This window comes from Clinocottus analis, unplaced genomic scaffold, assembly GCF_023055335.1.
Source record: "Clinocottus analis isolate CAN_PGR_092001 unplaced genomic scaffold, fCliAna1.0.p SCAF_24, whole genome shotgun sequence".
Classification (NCBI taxonomy): Eukaryota; Metazoa; Chordata; class Actinopteri; order Perciformes; family Cottidae; genus Clinocottus; species Clinocottus analis.
This window is the reverse complement of record NW_027175976.1, coordinates 9,395,088-9,413,651: the sequence shown is the minus strand read 5'-3', so window position 1 is coordinate 9,413,651 and position 18,564 is coordinate 9,395,088. Positions and strand designations below refer to the sequence as shown.

General features: G+C 39.8%; 1 protein-coding gene across 1 annotated transcript in view; it reads right to left on the bottom strand.

The window, feature by feature from the left end:
• nlgn4xa (neuroligin 4 X-linked a) overlaps positions 1–18,041 on the bottom strand; it is an 80,869-nt gene extending 62,828 nt beyond the window's left edge. The window contains exons 1-2 of the mRNA XM_068590405.1: positions 17,758–18,041; positions 7,081–7,800 (exon numbers count right to left, since the gene is read on the bottom strand). Coding sequence (XP_068446506.1) covers positions 7,081–7,531 — 451 coding nt within the window. The 5' untranslated portion in view covers positions 7,532–7,800; positions 17,758–18,041. The remainder of the gene's footprint in view (positions 1–7,080; positions 7,801–17,757) is intronic.
• Between the last annotated feature and the right edge of the window lie 523 nt (positions 18,042–18,564).

Sequence of the window (18,564 nt, the reverse complement as noted above, 5' to 3'; positions counted from 1 at the left end):
TTTGTTTCACAGTGAACAAAACTTTACGATTTCTGATCGTGAGCCTGTAAAGGCGGACAAGTCGACGGGATCACGTTTTAAATTCCCATTTGGCAACCAGCTCAAGACACTTAAAAGGATCTAAATTCACAAGTGGGGTGATTACTGACGTATTTTATGTCATAAAACAAAATCAAAAATCGAACCAAAAGCCTATTTAAAAAAAAACTTTGACTTTGAGACAAGGGACGGGGAAGTGTGCAAAAGCTGATTCATTTCCAGGTATTAGGACTCATTCCTGCACCTCTCTGTCCCTGCAAGTGCTGCTTCCCTGGAGCGTTTTTGCGATAAAGTAAAGAAATAAAATTGCTTATTATGCATGCAGCCCAATAGTCCTTGAGCTCTTACACTCTGTTCAGAGTGTATTGTCTCCTCGTCTCACTGTGCTCCAGCCTCCATGGTGTGCTGTAGCATTCACTGATCAACAAATGGTGGAGAATAGGTCTCAACAGGCACATAATGTGGCAGCATCGCTGGATGGTGGAGTGTTTGCACAATGCTGAGAGGGCAAGCTGCACAAACACGGGCTGGTGCCATGTCAGTGGAACTAGGCCGAGCGTGAATATGCACATCTGCTCAGGCTGTGTATACACACACACACACACACACACACACACACACCCACACAGACCACACTCACCCACACACACAACAATAAATCAGAATACATACGTTTATATATATGCACTTTATAAAATCGATATTTCAAAATGGTTTTCGAATATAAACCATGACGCTTTCTACGTCGAGTCATAAACATTTTAAAACTGGAAAATATACTGCATCCATTACACATCACAAACAGAATCAAACAAGTGTTTGATTCTGTGTGTGTGTGCGTGTGTGTGTGTGTGTGTGTGTGTGTGTGTGTGCGTGTGTGTGCGTGTGTGTGCGTGTGTTTGTGTGTGCATTAGCCAAAAAAATTAATAGTTGCACTTTCCTAAAAAAAAAATCTTTTAAAGGAAAATGAAGTAAAGAGTAACCATATGGATGGTATATGTTGTATAAGCAGTTGTCACGGTACAGGTAAGCTTATTAAATGGCATAAAAACTATAATTGGAAGGCTTTTTTTTTTGTCCACAAAAAAATTAATTGCTTATAGTTGGCACCTGATATCCTATAAAAGGTAGTTATTGAATTAATGTTTTTGAGTTTATAGAACATATACCTATTTTGTTAAGTCCTGTGTTTTATAGTACAATTAAGGAAGTTTGTATTGCAGTAAAATGAGCATTTTAACATTGTATTGTTACAGTTGTTACTGATGCGGTATCCAACTTTGTGAACCATGCGGAAAGGAGGCAAAACAATTATTAAGCCGACTGCGGCTGCATCGAGCACAGATGTGGGCTGTGGGCTACACCGAACACAGTGGAAGTGCTGACTTAACACCCTGCATATTACATAACCACTTGATGGGTTTGGCATCAAGATGCAAGTAAATAAAACTGAACTGCAGTGACTGGGAAAATGCAGTCTTAGAGACTTTTTCTTCTCTCAGCTTAAATCATTTTATCTACGCCCTATGAAGTGCTGCATGGAGTATTTAATCTAAGGAATAGCTCGCTGCATCGCTGCCCAAAAAGCTGAAAAACGTTTTTTGGGTTGGGAGCTTGGAATAAATTATGGCTGCCGGTGAAACATTAAGCTTTTTGGTAGGCCTGTGGTGGAGCATATGAAGCTTTAACACTGCACTGGCTTTCACATTTCAGCTGAGTTGAGCAGTAAAACAGAACTAATGTGGGAGACGTCGACAATTAAAAAATAGAGGCGAGGCGGCCGCGGCGTTGTCCCTCCCTCCCTGAGAATGCCCTTCTGAGAAAACGTCTTCCCTTTACAGCTGCGTGCCACCTCCCCAGTCAGTCTGCAGCAATACTGCAGAGGCGATGGAGCTAGCTTTACTGCCTCAACACATGCACGCTCCTAACTTGCCTCTTTTTCTCTACTTCCACACTTCATCTACATCCTCACACTCTTTCTGTGCACACACATAAAAAGAGCTCCTGGGCATTTGAGCTGCAGACAGCCGGCACCTTGTCTGCTTGGCCAATGGATTTGGTTGGAAATCTAAAAGGCTGTGACAAAACAGTCATTTGAGCATACTCAGCGCAGGCAATAGCGGATTTCCTCTCTCAACTTCAAATCAGATGACAAAGAATAGGCATCGCTTAATCTGTCAACCCACTTGAGGTGCAGTAAAACTATAAATCCCTCCCTGATCCTCAGCTCGCAGGATATTTTGACATAAAACTGGATTTCTGAAAAGGCCAACTCGGGGATATAAAGATGATGGGCAGCGAGGGGAGCTCGAACTTGGATAGATATGTCACTCCCGCTGAGCTCAGACTGTAAGATACACTATTCTGGCTTTGCTCTGTTTCTCCACACACGTCTGTGTCTCTATTTGCAATCATGGGAAATAATGTGAAGAAATTGAATGCAGTCCATTATTGTTATCTACATAAGAATGTTTCCATGTACCAAGCCAGGGATGTGGGGCAAGACTCACATTCTATTTTGTGTTTAGGGCAACGCCTAAAACCTCCATTATCAGTGATGCTCACGTACACTGTGTTTGCCTACAGGTTCACCCAACCTCCAAACACACACCGACTCCCACTGCTTTCAAGAACCCATTAAAAATAGCTTGGAGACATAGTGCTGCCCGGACTAATGCTGGGCGTCATGTTTCACAATGCCTCGTCTGATGAAAACCTTTCCGGCCCCTATTGGTAAAAGTAAAATGTCATAGTGGCCGTGCTGAACAGCAATATATTTTGTAAGTTAATGCCATGTTGGACACTGTATAATATTTCCATAAGACAATAACAGGAGTTATGTTTAATTATATTACAGGAACCCATTGCAAATGCACATAAATTATGACTTTAAATACATTTGGGCTGGCAACTAAAACTGTCAACTACATTCTGCCTACGAATCATTTGTCAGTTGATTAAAAGATTGCATGAGATTTTTTCTAAGCCAGAATGTCCAAATTGGTGGTTCCAGCTACTCAAATGAAATTATAAGAACGACACCGATAGTCGACAAGTACCTGAAGGGGAAGTTGAAAAGAACTTTAAAGAGAGACTAAGGTGTGTAGGGTTGGGAACATGTTACTGGGGCGGTATGAGAAGTCTGGATGTTCAAAGAACTTATGGATCTTAAAAGAAAATACATTAAACTGGAAGCAAAGAAACACAACTTCTCACCTAAATGCAAGGAACCTTTGTGAATAAAAGAGGGAGGAAGACCAATCAGTTTTATGTTTTCATATTCATCTAACCAACCAGTTTTTATACAACATAAAACTGGTTGGTTAGATGAATAGTAAACCGTACGTCGAAGCGGCACGGACTTGTGACGTCACACAGTCCCAGCCGAGCTGACACCCCAATGCCTCCAGGCCAATCTCTGGAGACTTTATACACAAGGCAAGCCACCAAATGCCCCTTGTTCAGCGGCATTCTACAACCAACTAGTAGAAGATGGTCACTGGTGGACGTGATCAACGTGAGACATTGAGGGGCGACCTATACTCCACAGTATACATCAACTTTTGTGTGCTCAATGTTGTTCAGCAATGACTAACATCTGTCCTAAACAACAAGCTCTGGATCACTGGGAACATCAAAGACCTCCTGAATGAAAGTTTGTAAGTAAGGTCAAGCAGGGCAAAGTATATGGAGGTCAGACTGCAGCAGAATAACAAAGTGGAGAGGCACGAAGACCATCATCCACTATAATCAACAGTCAGGGGGAGAAGGTGAGACGAGAATGGCTAATGAGCTAATTCTGTCTTTTTCAAGAGTCGAGACATGGGCCCCCTCCTCTTCCCCTTGATCAGTGTTAAATACTACAAGCAAGGTGTCCGTCTCTTGTGAGTCTTCATCACACTGCTCGTTCTATAACTTTTTCACAATGAGAGTATTAGCAGTAACAAAGCTTTGATATGGCTTCAAATCCTAAAATGTTACCATATATATGACAGTACAGACAGGAATGCAGGACTGAGACCTGACTCCAAACCACAGACTTTCAGTTAGAAGCTACCACAAAGCTGGGTTTAGCCATCTCTTATTGTGAGGCTGGAGTGGAAACACATATCCCGCTGCTTGGCTTGGCTATTGAAGAGACACAATTTGTAAATACACATAAAACAGGCACAAAAATGCATGTTTTGCATACAGCACTGCTGTTCACTGATTTATTGTGCTCTATTCGAGTACAATCACTTCTTTTTTTTTTGGGAGACAATGAATCATTTGAGAAAAGCCGCCGAAAAACACAGGATTGTGAGATTATCCCTCTCCTGCACTTTTTTAATCTACCATGTACTCAAGAGCTCAGTCCAAATTTAGCTCTTAGCTGTCAAAGATCTCAGCCTGACACACGCGTTAATGTGCTTCACTATCCTTCCAGAGGCCGTCCACACTGTCCCGCTTCTCCCTAAAGCCAGCCCGCTCCCGCTGACCTCTGACCCCTGCAGGTTACGTTCAACACATTGTGCTTTTTACAGAACACACATTGAGTCTGGTACATGGTAGCTGCTCTGCAGGACCCTCGTGGGTAAAGTGCTCCCCACAGTCACAAGTGCTCATTCAAACAGGGGAGTGCAGGAAAAGAGCTTTTATGGAGGAGCCTTTGGCCTGATAGCAATTTAAAACCATTCTGTGTTGCTGTTTTTTTGTATTTAAATCTTACATCCCCGTTGCTTGAAAGCACAGTTATCTGTCATAGTGCAAAGCAGCTTGGGCTGACAGAGCTCTGTCCTGATGCAAAGCTACGCATTTCCTCTCTTTTAGACAAACAAGAGTTCACTGATTAGACTGCAGGCAAAGTCAAGGGCTATTTAGAGGGTTACCAGGTAATTAGTGTGCTAAGAAACACGCTTAGTTTTGCCATTATGTTAATCACAAGAGGTTATGACACATTACTCACTGTAAAAGAAAATAAATATGCACTGTGAAAAAGCATAGATTTGTGTGTTGTCCATGACTTAGACCAATATTAAGCCTAACTAATCATGATTTATAGTGTTTTTGTTTTCATTATTTAAAGGAAAAAACAGCTGTTTTGGGTGATGTCATAAATATTAACCTTTTCCCTCCGCCTCTAATGGGGTGTGTTAGTGCACCTGCGTGATTGACAGTGGAGTTGGCAGCCCTGGAAAACAAGTTTTCCATATACGCAGATGTAAAACAAACTGCTCTGACAAGTTAATACACAGATAGGAGAAACAATCATTACCCCAAAATATAAACTCCCCCTTGATTAATGATTTTTTATTTTGGAGATATGGACATGCAATTTACAGAGCTTGGAGAAAACCCCAATTTTAGTTCAACTCGACTTTATAAACAGTTGCCAATCAAAAAAACATATACATTTTTAATCAAATTGCTCCTAAGCGTCCACCACATATAATCAATTCCATAATTAAGCATTTCCAGCATGACATCTGTGAATCATTTTGTATAACCAGCCATTTAATGCATAATAAAGCAATCATTGTGTTGTTACCTGTAAGTGAGCACACAGCAGACTAAACATTATAGCTTCATTATATTCTGCTCAGAGCCGAGAACCCACTATCCTATTAAGCTGCAGTATGTTTATGAAGGAGTACTGAAAATGATCAGATTCTTTTTGACCCCCAGAGAGAACCAGGCATTTGTTTAAAGCAGGTCTATACTGGATACTGGCCTTAATATTACATGTTGTGGTTTCTATATGTATGTTCCATATAGTTTGGCAAGAAGTTCATGATACCTCAACACCTCCACATTAACCCCCTAGTATAAATGAATTCAGAGTTCCTGCAGGGTTCATCAAGCTAAAAAATGCAAAAACTCATCAAATTTATTCATGTTGAACTGAATACCTAATACTTTTTAATAACACATATAATGCAATGTGTTACCTGCTTCAAGATCATACTATCCAAAGGATGTTAAAATCCTGTAGTAACTCTATGGCTTACAATTATTTATTACATCATTTTGTTCAGTACTCCCCGGCAGTGCAACAATATGTCTTGATGTTGTAATTAATTTAAGTAGCGCTGCCTGGGCCTTCATATGAAAATGCATGGCTGGATTTACTAATTCTAAATTATGAATTCATTGAAGTCCATTTACTGTAGTACTTTTGACACTTGCCCATGCGGAGCTAATGAGCTGCAGTAGTGGACGTGTTCGCTGCAGGTCAGATGGTGCTTACTGAAACTCCAAATAGGATGGGAGAGCATCCTGCATGAACAATCCACTCTCACAGTTTCCCCACTCCTAGTTTATAAGTGTTTATTGTCACCCAGCCCACAATCACATTTGGGGAAATATTTGTCTGTGTATTGTTGGAGATCGACAATGTGATGAATTCAGATTTTATTGTTATACGTAAAAGAAAACACAAAGCCATGTTTTTATCCAAGATTTTGATAGTGATGAATAAAGAATGCCACAAAAAGACTTTTGAATAAAGATGCAGCAGCTGGAGCATCCAGGTGGCCATGTACTGTATCCTGGTAGTCATACTATACAACTGTAATGTCCTCTGTTCCAGTCCGTCAAGTAAAAATGTAAAAATGCAAAAACTCATCAAATTTATTCATGTTGAACTTTAGTGGTGGATTTCCCAAATTAAACAATAATCCAATAACCACACAGTCAAAACGGGGGCAGTCCAGTCCTGGTTAGAAGGGCAGATATGATAAACTGTGTTAGAATGACTTCACCTTTAAAAGATAATGGTGTTGAAGATAAACACACAGATTATTTTACCGCTAGGTGCCATGAAGAAGAAGAAAAATCGGTGAACAATGACATTTGTTTTAACATGAATCCCAAACGAGCTGCAAACTATTTCCTGTGAGTAGAAAAGGACGGATGCCTTCACTGAAATACGGCCTCGACGTTCAGGGTAGACCTGCTCGGGGAAGTTAGAAATAAGACAGGGAACAAACACAAAGACATACAGGAAGAGGTAAAAGACAGGAAGGACAGAAAGAAGACGAGAGACACAGTCAGTTGACCTACCGTCCTCTGTGGGCACGTAGATGTTTAGGTAAAGGCAGTCTTCGCTCTGCTCCTGCACATAGGTTACCACTGTATCCAAGTTGGCGGTGAACCACACAGGGAGCATATCATTGAGCAAAAAGCGGTCCTCTAAGAACTGAGGACAAACTGGAGCAAACTGAGTAGCATTCCTGATTCCCGGCCAAGACATGGGTGGCTCCGGCGGCTGAAACCTCCGCTCCCCCGTTGGGGCCAGTGCATACGGGATCCCCAAATACTGTTCCACTGGTCCAAGGATCTCATTTGGTAATGTAACCTTCACTCCCCGCAATTTTCCATAATTGGTGGTGACCACCGGTTGCTGCTGGGACTGAACGGGGGCCATGCAGATGGACGCTAGTCCCATCCACAGCAAAAGGTTGGCCTTTGCTGTGGAGCGACACATCCATGAAGGGCCTCCAGGAGCCGACATGCTACTGTTGTGCTGAGCCTGGCAGGTTGTGGTTATGGTCCACCCTCGGGTCCCTTGGAGCCAACCGCTGGCCCTCCACCGAGATGCTTCCTACTCCTCCTCAGGCTGTGAGCTGAATGAAGGAGCCCCAGCCAAAAAAAGCAGCTTCCTCAGAACTCCCCATCCTGAGAGCCTGCATGAAGATTGGCACCTGCTGTTAAACCCCTGTTGAGAACCCGAGAGATCCTAGGAGGCCTTGTGGTCACCTGGGCTACAGCTTGGGGGATATCCTGAAAGAAAAAGAAAAAAGACCAAAGGTTCAGTCTAACCGCTATCCGGGAGTTGGAGGGATGGTAATTTGATTAAATCTAAACTATTGTATCAAATATTGGACGGTTTGAAAGTGATCCAGATTTCTTCTTTTTTTTCAGTTTGACCACATAATATTTTCCTTAGGTTTCTTGTGAATGTCTCGACCATTTTTGGATGGACATTTTAAGGTTTCCAGAGGATTAGTCCTATCCTTTAGCAGCGTGACAAAACAATATCAACTGTTTATCAATTTATTTATTTTTTTACTTTAACCATATCACATCTCCTCTGAAAAAACCTAAACCTGAGGTTTTGGCTTAAATGAATCCCACATGCATTTTCAAAGTAAGTCACATAACTATTCATAACATACATACCTCCATTAGGCAATATCATTAGAAAACACTGCATAAACATTCACTGTTATACAAATTATACCCAATTATATATATCCTGTTACCTAACCAGTTAGCTCCAAGAATGTCTAAGACATACACATCTGGATGACCTCCAACTTCCGAAGGTCAAACTCAGACTAAACTGAAGTCATTCTACTTGGTCCAGAACATCTACATGAATGATTTAATTTAATGATAAAGTTACTCTTGATGGTGTTGCTATGGCCTCCAGCGTCACAAGCAAGTTGCAACATGGAAATAACACGTTCAATCAGAGTTCATTTAAGCAATAAGAACATCTGATTGAAACTCAAAACACCATGTTCACACTGTAGGGCCATAACAGCTTCATGCACAGAATAAACAGCACTGCACACACGTTGCAGTTGCTAACTTTTATAAAAACTGTCATGACATCCTGACGGTGAACTATAAAACAGATCAGCTGAGAAAAACAAACTGCACAAAAGCTCTGCTTGTTGAAAAAGCAGTGGCAGCAACACAGCGCCTCGTCCTGCTGACTTCTTGTCCCGACCAAAGCATGATACACTGACGTGTTTCTGTCAGTGACGGTGACTTTCAAATACATTTCTGAATGTTTCTTTTCTGCCACCATGTTAAAAATCATTTCTGCATGGTTACATTTGTTTGTTTTCAAGTGAAGATGATAGAATAATATAACAACAAAGGAGTAAGACAAGTTCTAAAATTTATTTTGTGTAAATACATGTTTGTATTTATCAGTAAATACAAATAAAACACATTTTTAATATTCTATGTATTATTTATTAAGAGGAATTGACTAATTACTTGATCAATCAATACAAAAATGATTGTTACGTGCATTTCAACAAATGATAGGTCGCTTTTGGCGTGACTGTTTTTAGGTACGGAGACCGGGTTCACACAGTGGAAGACCAAAAGCAAAACGATTCATTAGTTAAATATGGATTCAACATGTTTCTTAGTTTCTTACTCAACAGACACGATTATAGAGAATGTAATATAACTTCCGTACCCCACAGGGGTATTTAAGCCGACAGAAAATGTTGTGGATGGTTGCACAAGGACTTGATAGACTTGTCAGTTGAACAAAGCCTTGCTCCTGGACTAGCCCAAGACGAATTAGACAGTTGCCCCATAATTAATTATAAGGAAAAGTGAGGAGATATTCAATATTTGTCTTTCTATTCTGTGCCTTGTGTGCAATCCTCAACTGACAATGAATGCAGTCTTCAAACAAGTATTGTGACTGTATACAAAGTCTGATATTTTCTATCTTCTTGCCAAACTTCACTGTCAATGAGCTCCATTGTTGCACTGGCTGACGTTTTCCTTCATTAGCATGAACACACACTGAAGTTTATCTTGACGTGATGCCACATAAACCATCCTGCTGTCACAAATACTCACTAAAACGCTGAATATGGATTAATCTGCCATTGAAAATAGTCCCCAAAAAAGTATTTCATCCTGTTTCAGGACCGTTAATTATGAACAACAGTGATTCAATTTTTTAGGGATGGAAATCACTCAAGTTCCTTTTTTTTAAGTAAATTAAAACTATTGTGAACTGCATGGATTGATATCATTAGTGAAAACTAAATCTGCATTAAACCGTTTTTATACACATAAAAACGCTACGAGCTCTGAAACGAGTGTGAGTGTAGAATAGCAAACTATTGTAGGTTTGAAGGTGCTATTGATTAACATTCATGACGTTCCTCAAAGTACAAAAAGCAGACAAAAAATGTCTAATCATTTTTGCTTTGCTAACAATGTTGTGGAGCCTGCAATGAGAAGAGAAGATATTTTTCAAGACTGCTGTAAATAAGGTCTTGAAATAGTGTTGGAAGGAAAATAGGTTCTTCAATGTCTGCTTCGGTTATTCCCTCTATCTGATTTTTTTTGTAAAATGCCCTGAAATCCATACTGCAGATGATGTCTGCGAGGCTGGTTTTCTGCTGAAACAGACACATTCTCTATAATGCAAAAAGTAATTATAGTTTTTTACAAAGATGTTCTACAGTTCTCAACGAGTTTGCAACATTGATTGCAAGATGCAGCACAATTACATAAACGTAAAATTGAAAGAAATATTTAATTGGAGAGAGCTGACCACATTATACCACACAGCTGACTCAATTTACCAACTACTTTCATTTGTAAATATATTCATTATTATTGTGTGGCTCAAAGGAGGACAATGTTTGTTTATCAGTAAATCCACCACTTTGGCACACACTGAAATATCTCAATAAACGTCGGATGGATTCTCATGAAATGTTAGACATTCATGGTCCCTCTATACTGAGATGATTCCCTGACTTTCTCTCTGAGGCTAAATCATGATTTACGTTTCAACAGCTGGATCGATTGTCATAAGACACACATATATGTTTCCCTCATTTTCATAACTTTGGTGATCCGTTAACTTTACATCTGGAGCCATCCGTTGAACTTGTCATACTTGTCAATACAAAATGTAACCATCAAAAAATGTAACAATCAGAAAAACTACATCATCATAAGTGACTAACAGAAGATGATAACTTTCAGTCCTACTGCAGCACTGATTTTAGTCCATTTTCAACTTTAAGTGCAATTTAAGAGAGATTTTAAAGTGTGGCCTCATATGTACAAGGCTCCCTGTACCTCCTGTACTTTGTGATAAACAAGTTTTTTCTTCACTCTTTCCCAATGACTTGGACTGGTTTTGTGTCCATAGACAAACTTCTGATGAGCCTGTAAACAAGAACCAGTCACTAATATCTTTATAATGTATGTGCTTTATGGATCTCTTCTGTAACTGTTAAATAACAGATGTAAATATCAGTAGTAAATATCAAAATGCAAGGAAAGTATGGATCACTTTCTCTTTGGCTTCGCATATAATTAACAACACGTTTGAAATGCTACAAAAATCACACACAATTCAAAAACGGATATTTTGAGATCAAAGAGACTCGATGTTGGAGGACAAAGAAGCGAAAATCAAGACCCTAATGCAAATAACTTTTGATTTATTTAAGTTTCACTGAAGTTATGTGTAAGATAACATCTATAAAGCATACATGTAGTTTGCTTAATCAAATAATATTAGAATTGAAGAATTTAGAAACCATCTGCAGAAGAAAGTATACTGATATAATGCTGATATCAGATAGAGCTTTGTAAAGGACTATGGACTGATAGCTATGTACTCCATGGGTGTTGGAGGATTTAAAGTCCCCTGCAGCGAGACAAAAGGTTATTTTATAATTAGTATGCAATTAGTTTGTGGTATCTTTATTAAGAACACATTTGTGCAACATTTGCACAAATGTATACATTTAGGTAACAACGGCCTTTTCTTTAAGGCCTGTATCATTTCAGATTATAATGCACTTTAGTTGTGTACACAGCATTAACACTTAATTAGAAGGAATTCATTTAATTACCACAAACTAATTGCTCAGTGGATCTGAGGCCTTTAGATCCCCGAGGGTCTGAGGACCTTGCCCATTTTGACCAGGTGGTAATCCGGTTTACCTTGTCAGGAATATAATGATGGGAGAGAAACGGTGACTCCTTAATCTATTCATGTTATTGTTGTTCCATTTTAGATTCCACAAATACTGGAATCAGTCAACCGCATCTTGGAGCTTTGAGCTGAGAGCCACAGACAGGGATTTCTCAACTGAAAGACAATATAGATTTATATATATATATATATATATATATATATATATATATATATACATATATATATATATATATATATATATATATGTATATATATGTATATATATGTATATATATATATATTTATATATATATATATGTGTATATATATGATTATCCTTTTTATAGTAATTTCCCAGGAAGTATATATCTATATATATATATATATATATCTATATATATATATATATATATATATATATATATATATATATAGATATATATATATATATATATAGATATATATATATAGAGATATATATAGATATATATATATATATAGATATAGATATAGATATAGATATATATATATATCTATATATATATAGATATATCTATATATATATGATTATCCTTTTTATAGTAATTTCCCAGGAAGCTTTGTTATTGAATTGCAGCATCATAAATAAAAAAATCAGGAAATGCATTACCAGTGTTTCTATTCAGTATGATGCCCATGAGAACAAAGAACCCCAAAACAGAACATAACACCTCTTCATATTTTTCTTACCGTTTCTCCTTTATGTACTGATTACATTATATAAATTTTCATAATAATAACGTCAACACATTTTCTTAATAAGTGCGCAATACTATAAGCTCATATTAATACACTAAATGTAAAACAAAAACATAAGCATGTTAACAAAAACATACATTATGTACATACATTATGTGTTTATTAAATCATAAAATAGCTCAATTTATTGTGACTGTATGGAAATTTAACTATATTTTAAATGCGACTAATATTACTGCATAAAGATATCCTAGCAACAGCAGATGAGCTGCCTTTAGCAGATCATTTTGCTCTGTTTGAGTACAACCACAGGCTTTTCATCATTGGCTTTTTGCCTACAAATGCGCTTACATAATGATGAAATGAACTACTATATTAAGGATATCTGCGACTGTGTTTGCAGTTGCCTCACATGGCAACACAGAAATGGTCAAACACTGAAAGGGGTTTGCACAGGTTTATGTGTCGCTCATTTTTCACTGAGGTTATATACTTGAAAATGTTTGTGTGATAAACTGACACAGTGTACACTGTTGGTAATAATGTGCTGCTTCATGATAAACGGTTCTTCAGACGGCTCGGGCTGAAAGCAGAGCGTGCTCCGTGGCTCTCCTTGGCAGATTGTGAGCATTGTTCTCACTCTTAATGATTATAGGAGATAAGTCTCATGAATACCATTGAAGGCGCTTGCTGTCATTTGCATTTCAATCATTATAAAAAGATCCTGTCAGAGACCTCCTCTCCTCAAAATGTCACAGACACACAGCAGCTGATAATTACCACATATACATAATGTATGTACTTGACATATATGCTGTGTTTGTGCTTTTGAAGCAGTATTTGAACATTGATGAGGGTCAGCCTCACAAAACCAACTGCAAATATCTGCCAGGGCCGCACCAGTATAACATGGCATCTTTGTTTAAACTATAGGACTAACACTGAATGTGTATAGAACTGGGAATGCCGTTGTTTCAACTGCAAATTATTTGGAAACTCTAATAATCCAAATAATGTACCATTGGACCAAAAGTCCATTGGTACGACAGCCTGTTATCCCAAAGATAAATGCCCATTGTTCCATAGTCCCACTGCAAAAAAAAAAAAAAAGAATATATACTCCGCAATGTCCATACAAGCACATGGCTAATCAGCATGCAGGATGATGTCATTGGACCTGCTTCATTTTTTTTCTACAGACAAAAGGCATGATCCACTGCCTCTGATTACTTTTGCGGTCATTGGTTTGGTTGCTTGGGTTTCGGCATGAGGATTGACTTCGGTTAGGTTAAGAATATCAGGGTGAGCCAATCAGTCGGACAGGTCATGCCTTCGCCATAGCAGGAAGAAACAGATTGTTACTGGGACGTCTAATGATGTCGTGCTGTATAATAATTAGCCACATGCTTCTTTTGCTTGCTTATTGTGTGTTTTCAAAGCAATGGGTCTTTAGAACAATAGCAGTTTCTTTTCAGGGTGACGGGCTGTCGGATGAATGGGCTTCCGGTCCACTTGGACCTTTTTCGGTACAATGGGCAGCCGGAACAACGGCTCGACAAAAGGCATTCCTGCATTAATGATGTATGCTGGCAAGTGTCTGCACAGCCAAAGTGACTTCACACCTTTAAAAACAGGCCTTTGTGTGAGCTCTGTGCGGCACGTTTTCACTTATCCGTGAACATCCGACATTTTTAAACTATGCAAACGCAATGGGCGGAGAAAATAGAGAAGTCTGGGGAGCTTTATGAACGTTGTTTTGCTGCAAGGAGAAACCCACAGGAAGTACAAGAGATCCAAAGAATTAAGGCTTTATGCATGAGGGTGAAACCTGCCACTGTTAAGATGCATGCTGTGCATGTCGGAATTTGGGGCTCAAAGATGAATAAACAACATTGTGATAAGATGAACTAGAAGTTTCTATCCAATAATTGTGCCCACTTTACACAGTGTATGTGTGCAAATATGTGTGGTCTGAAGCTCATCTTTTTTTATTGAACCATTTCTGTCACTTTTTATGTCAACAACCGAGTGCAACACCATGGATGTTTTTGAGGAATGACATGTGTGCAGTTATCTTTTCATTATTTGAAGGATTCGTCACACAGCGCCTAATAAAAGGCCTGAATGCATGCCGTCACTTTCTTTGTCCAATTCTCACTTATTCTCAGTTTCTTCATACTATTATGAGATGGTGATGCCATTTCATTTTCTTGACAAACGACAGAACCGCTCTATTTAACGTTGGGATATGGTCACAGTTTTAAATGGAATAACTTGATTAGGTCTTTAAAAAGACGATGAGTTAAAATAGGTGCGTTGCTCACAGCAATTCATGTTTTTCAAGCCAATCGTGGCAGTTTTTTGACAGAACCAAATTCATGGTTTGTGATAAAAAAAACGAACCATGAATAAATTCATGGATAAATTCAACGGCCTTCAAAAACATACCTTTATCAAGCTACAATGACTTTAAGAAGAAAAAACACTGCTCATCCCTTGAGAAACGAACAACCTTGTTAAGATAAGTGTGTACATGGTGTGCATACACTGTTAATAAGACACTTGCATGGTGGATGTTCGCCTTAATGTCCCAACAGAGGTGCATCAAGAGGCCCAACTGGACCAAAACTGAAACCAGCGTGTGAAAATCATAGGCTCTCAATAATCTTTAGGTTGACTGAAACATGTTTGAAAAAAACATTTAGCGTCCCAAGATGGATGGAGGCAGAATTACAACCAAGCAAACACTGGCCAGGTTTGCTATAAGAGGTTTACTTAACATGTCCTCCTATAAGAGGTGGCACTTTTTAAACGTATGTGTTTGTACGAGTCCCGGACATTGACGTAAACAGTCAATAAAAACTTTTTTAAATGGTCTGGAGTAAAAATCCACGCTATATGCCTTTCACATGCAACTTATTTAGTAAAAAAATGCTATTGAAATATTTTCTTCCTGCACTTCAATGAAACACATGAACAGATCTGTCAAATTCAGTGCAGCATACTGCACATAATACAGGTTGCAGGATGCAGGTTGGGAAATGAATGTGTGGGATGCAGGGCATCTTATGTGCAGTAATCCCTTCTGAAGAGCTCGTTTGCTTACATGAAATACAATATATTTACTGTACAGTAGATAGTCCAGCAACACCATATTACTCAGCTATTGCTATACCTGTTAGTCTTATCATATGTTTGTGTGCATATGGTTTGGACAGATCAGCAAACAACTGCCAACTCAGCATATGCATGTCATCACTGTCAGATGAATATGTTGATGCACCATGATGGAAGGCCTGCAGGGAAAATGACAAGAATATAGAAGCGGATGCAAAAAGAGAAAAATGACAAATTCGATGATATTTGTTATGCATTAAAACTGCAAAATCTTCGGCAGATTCAACTCCAGTTTGTCTTTTTTTTAATACCATCAATGAATTCCCTGTTTGTCCATTTAAACTGAGCCAACAGGGAGGAGTCAGTGGAAGCACAAACAAAAATAAGATTTAAAGAATACGTGCATATTTTAAAGACACCCGCTCTCATTTAAGATTGTTCTCTGAATAAACAATGAAACCAAATTTCCTGCATTTGTACCATGACATGTTCCAGGAATCCTCGATGTTATTAGGAACAGACAGGACGAGTGGATTATGGAGAGATGTTGTACATCTTTGACTTTCATTTAAACAGACATTTCATACTGAATGAACTGCACAGTTTGTTGAAAACAAAAGCCAAAGAAGAAAAGGATTGAACAATGATAGCTGTTTGATTGGCACATGACCAAATGTGCATGCATATTGATGGAGGTTAGACATGTCGAGTTCTCAGTCCATCAAACAACAACAACTCAGTGAGAATTACCACGGTCTTCAAATGTCTCATACAGCCTCTCTGGGGTGAATCTCACACCTGCTCGGCCATTTTTCCCCTCTCTGCCAAAGATGGCGATGGAATGAAGGCAATCGTTGCTTTACCGAATGAGTCATTGCCCAACTGCATATGATGCTCTTTAGTCATATTTCAAATCAGAGATTAAAGTATTATAAGTTATTAACCCTCGTACAATAGCAGTGCAGACACGAGCAGGTTATGAATGCGTAAGATGTCACAACTACACTTTTTCCCAGGAAACTCTCTCTCTCAGAGAGAGAGAGAGAGAGGGAGAGAGAGAGAGCAGCATTTCTGCAAAGATATTGTCCAACCTTGTATGTGTTTTCTAATAAAAGATGTAATGCATTTGGTCCGAGTGGGCCGAACAGCCACTCTGGACATTGTCATGTCATCTTGGAGCAGCTAAGACACAAGGTCATCCAGCCAGTGGGGAGGCCCAGCTCCTGATGCACTGAATTCCACCCGGTATGAATACAAACACAAAAAAATCACAGCATTAGCAGAGCTGTATTTAGGGGGAAACATCACGCAAGCCCCCCCCCCCCCCCCCCCCAGCACCCCCACCCCACCTTTCCCCACAAAACCCACATCCAGATATCTACACCACCATCTTGTGGCTGCTCGCATGGCGGTGCGCGCAAGAGCTGCTGGCAGGTGCCGCGCGTCTCTGCTGCAGCTCGTCCTCACACACACACACACAAACACACACACACACACACACACACACACACACACACACACACACACACACACACACACACGTCTTGTGGTGAAAGAGAAACAACCCGCAGGTGTGACACGGGTTGAAACGCTTTGCAGTGTTGAGGGCGAGCACTTTGTGTCCGCCGCTCGTGTCCGTCCGCTGGCACTAAAGTTAACCGAGCTGTTGCTTTGGCACAGCGTTTGATCAAAGCAGTGTGTGTGTGCGCGCGCGTGTGCGTGCTCAATCAATGATTTACATAATTAATAAAACGCCTGGTGTTTGACTAGTGATCAGCGTCTTTTATCAACATTTACAGATGAACACCAGCTGGAGTCAGAGGAAAGTGCGCAAGAATCAGCCTCCGCTGCTGCTGCGGTGTTCACGTCAAACACGCACATTATGCCCGTGTTTATCATATTTCTCTAAGAAGTTCAGATTGTCAGAATTACTGTGACCCAGCTGACGTGCTCAGTAAATGTCTGTGGATGAATTCCCGGTGGATTATGCGTCTTTGTTAGACTGAAGCGCGTCCGGACAAGCCGTGAGAGGAGGAAGAGGAGGAGGGTAGGAGGGCGAGGGGGGGATCAGCGGCTAAAAAAACACAGAAATACATCCGCTTGTCTCTAAATGTTTGTATGTTTTCCTGCTGGAGTGAATAAGGCTCAGCATCGCATCCCGCCGGCGGCGCACTTACCTCAGCCGTCTCACTCTTTTATGTAAGTCCCGACTTTAGGCAAAACACCCGCCACATAGGGGAAAAAACAATTAAGTCCACCTCCAGTCTCCTGCTTTGCAAATCCAAAGTAAGAAACGCAGTCCCGACGGGCGCAAGGCAGCCTGCTGTACGTCCTGTGCGCGTGGCGCGGGAGGAGAGAGATGCGGCTTTATGAGCACACGAGATGTTTCAATGAGTCACTGCAGAGGCTCTGAAACGGTGCTGAATCTAATTGCTCTCATAGAGCGAGTGTATTGCGAGGACAAGATTAGTGTTAGAGAAACCAGGTCTCTCTCTCTCTCTCTCTCTCTCTCTCTCTCTCTCTCTCTCTCTCTCTCTCTCTCTCTCTCTCTCTCTCTCTCTCTCTCTCTCTCTCTCTCTCTCTCCCTTGCTTGCCATTGGACTACACCGCCTGAAATTTACTAAGCCTGCAGCCAATAGATTGCCGCATTCTCTCAATCACCCTTAACCAGCCGCTGTGTGGTGGCAGCTCTGGCATGGAGCATGCAACATGGCAGCGGCTGCTTCTGTGGCTCCTGAGGGTCCCGAGAGCAACACCACAGAAACACTCGGGATTCTTTATTCACTGCGACTGAAAGAAAAGTTAAAACCTTGGTGAATATGCCTATTTATATGTATTTAATGTAGCAAGACAATGAACGTGTCATGTAAAAATGTGGACATAACAGTGAAATGTGAGTAAGACAGTATTCTCTTCTCTTTATTTCCATAAAGGAAAAAAACACCAATGGGTGTAGTCATTTATTTATTTATTTTTAACAGTTA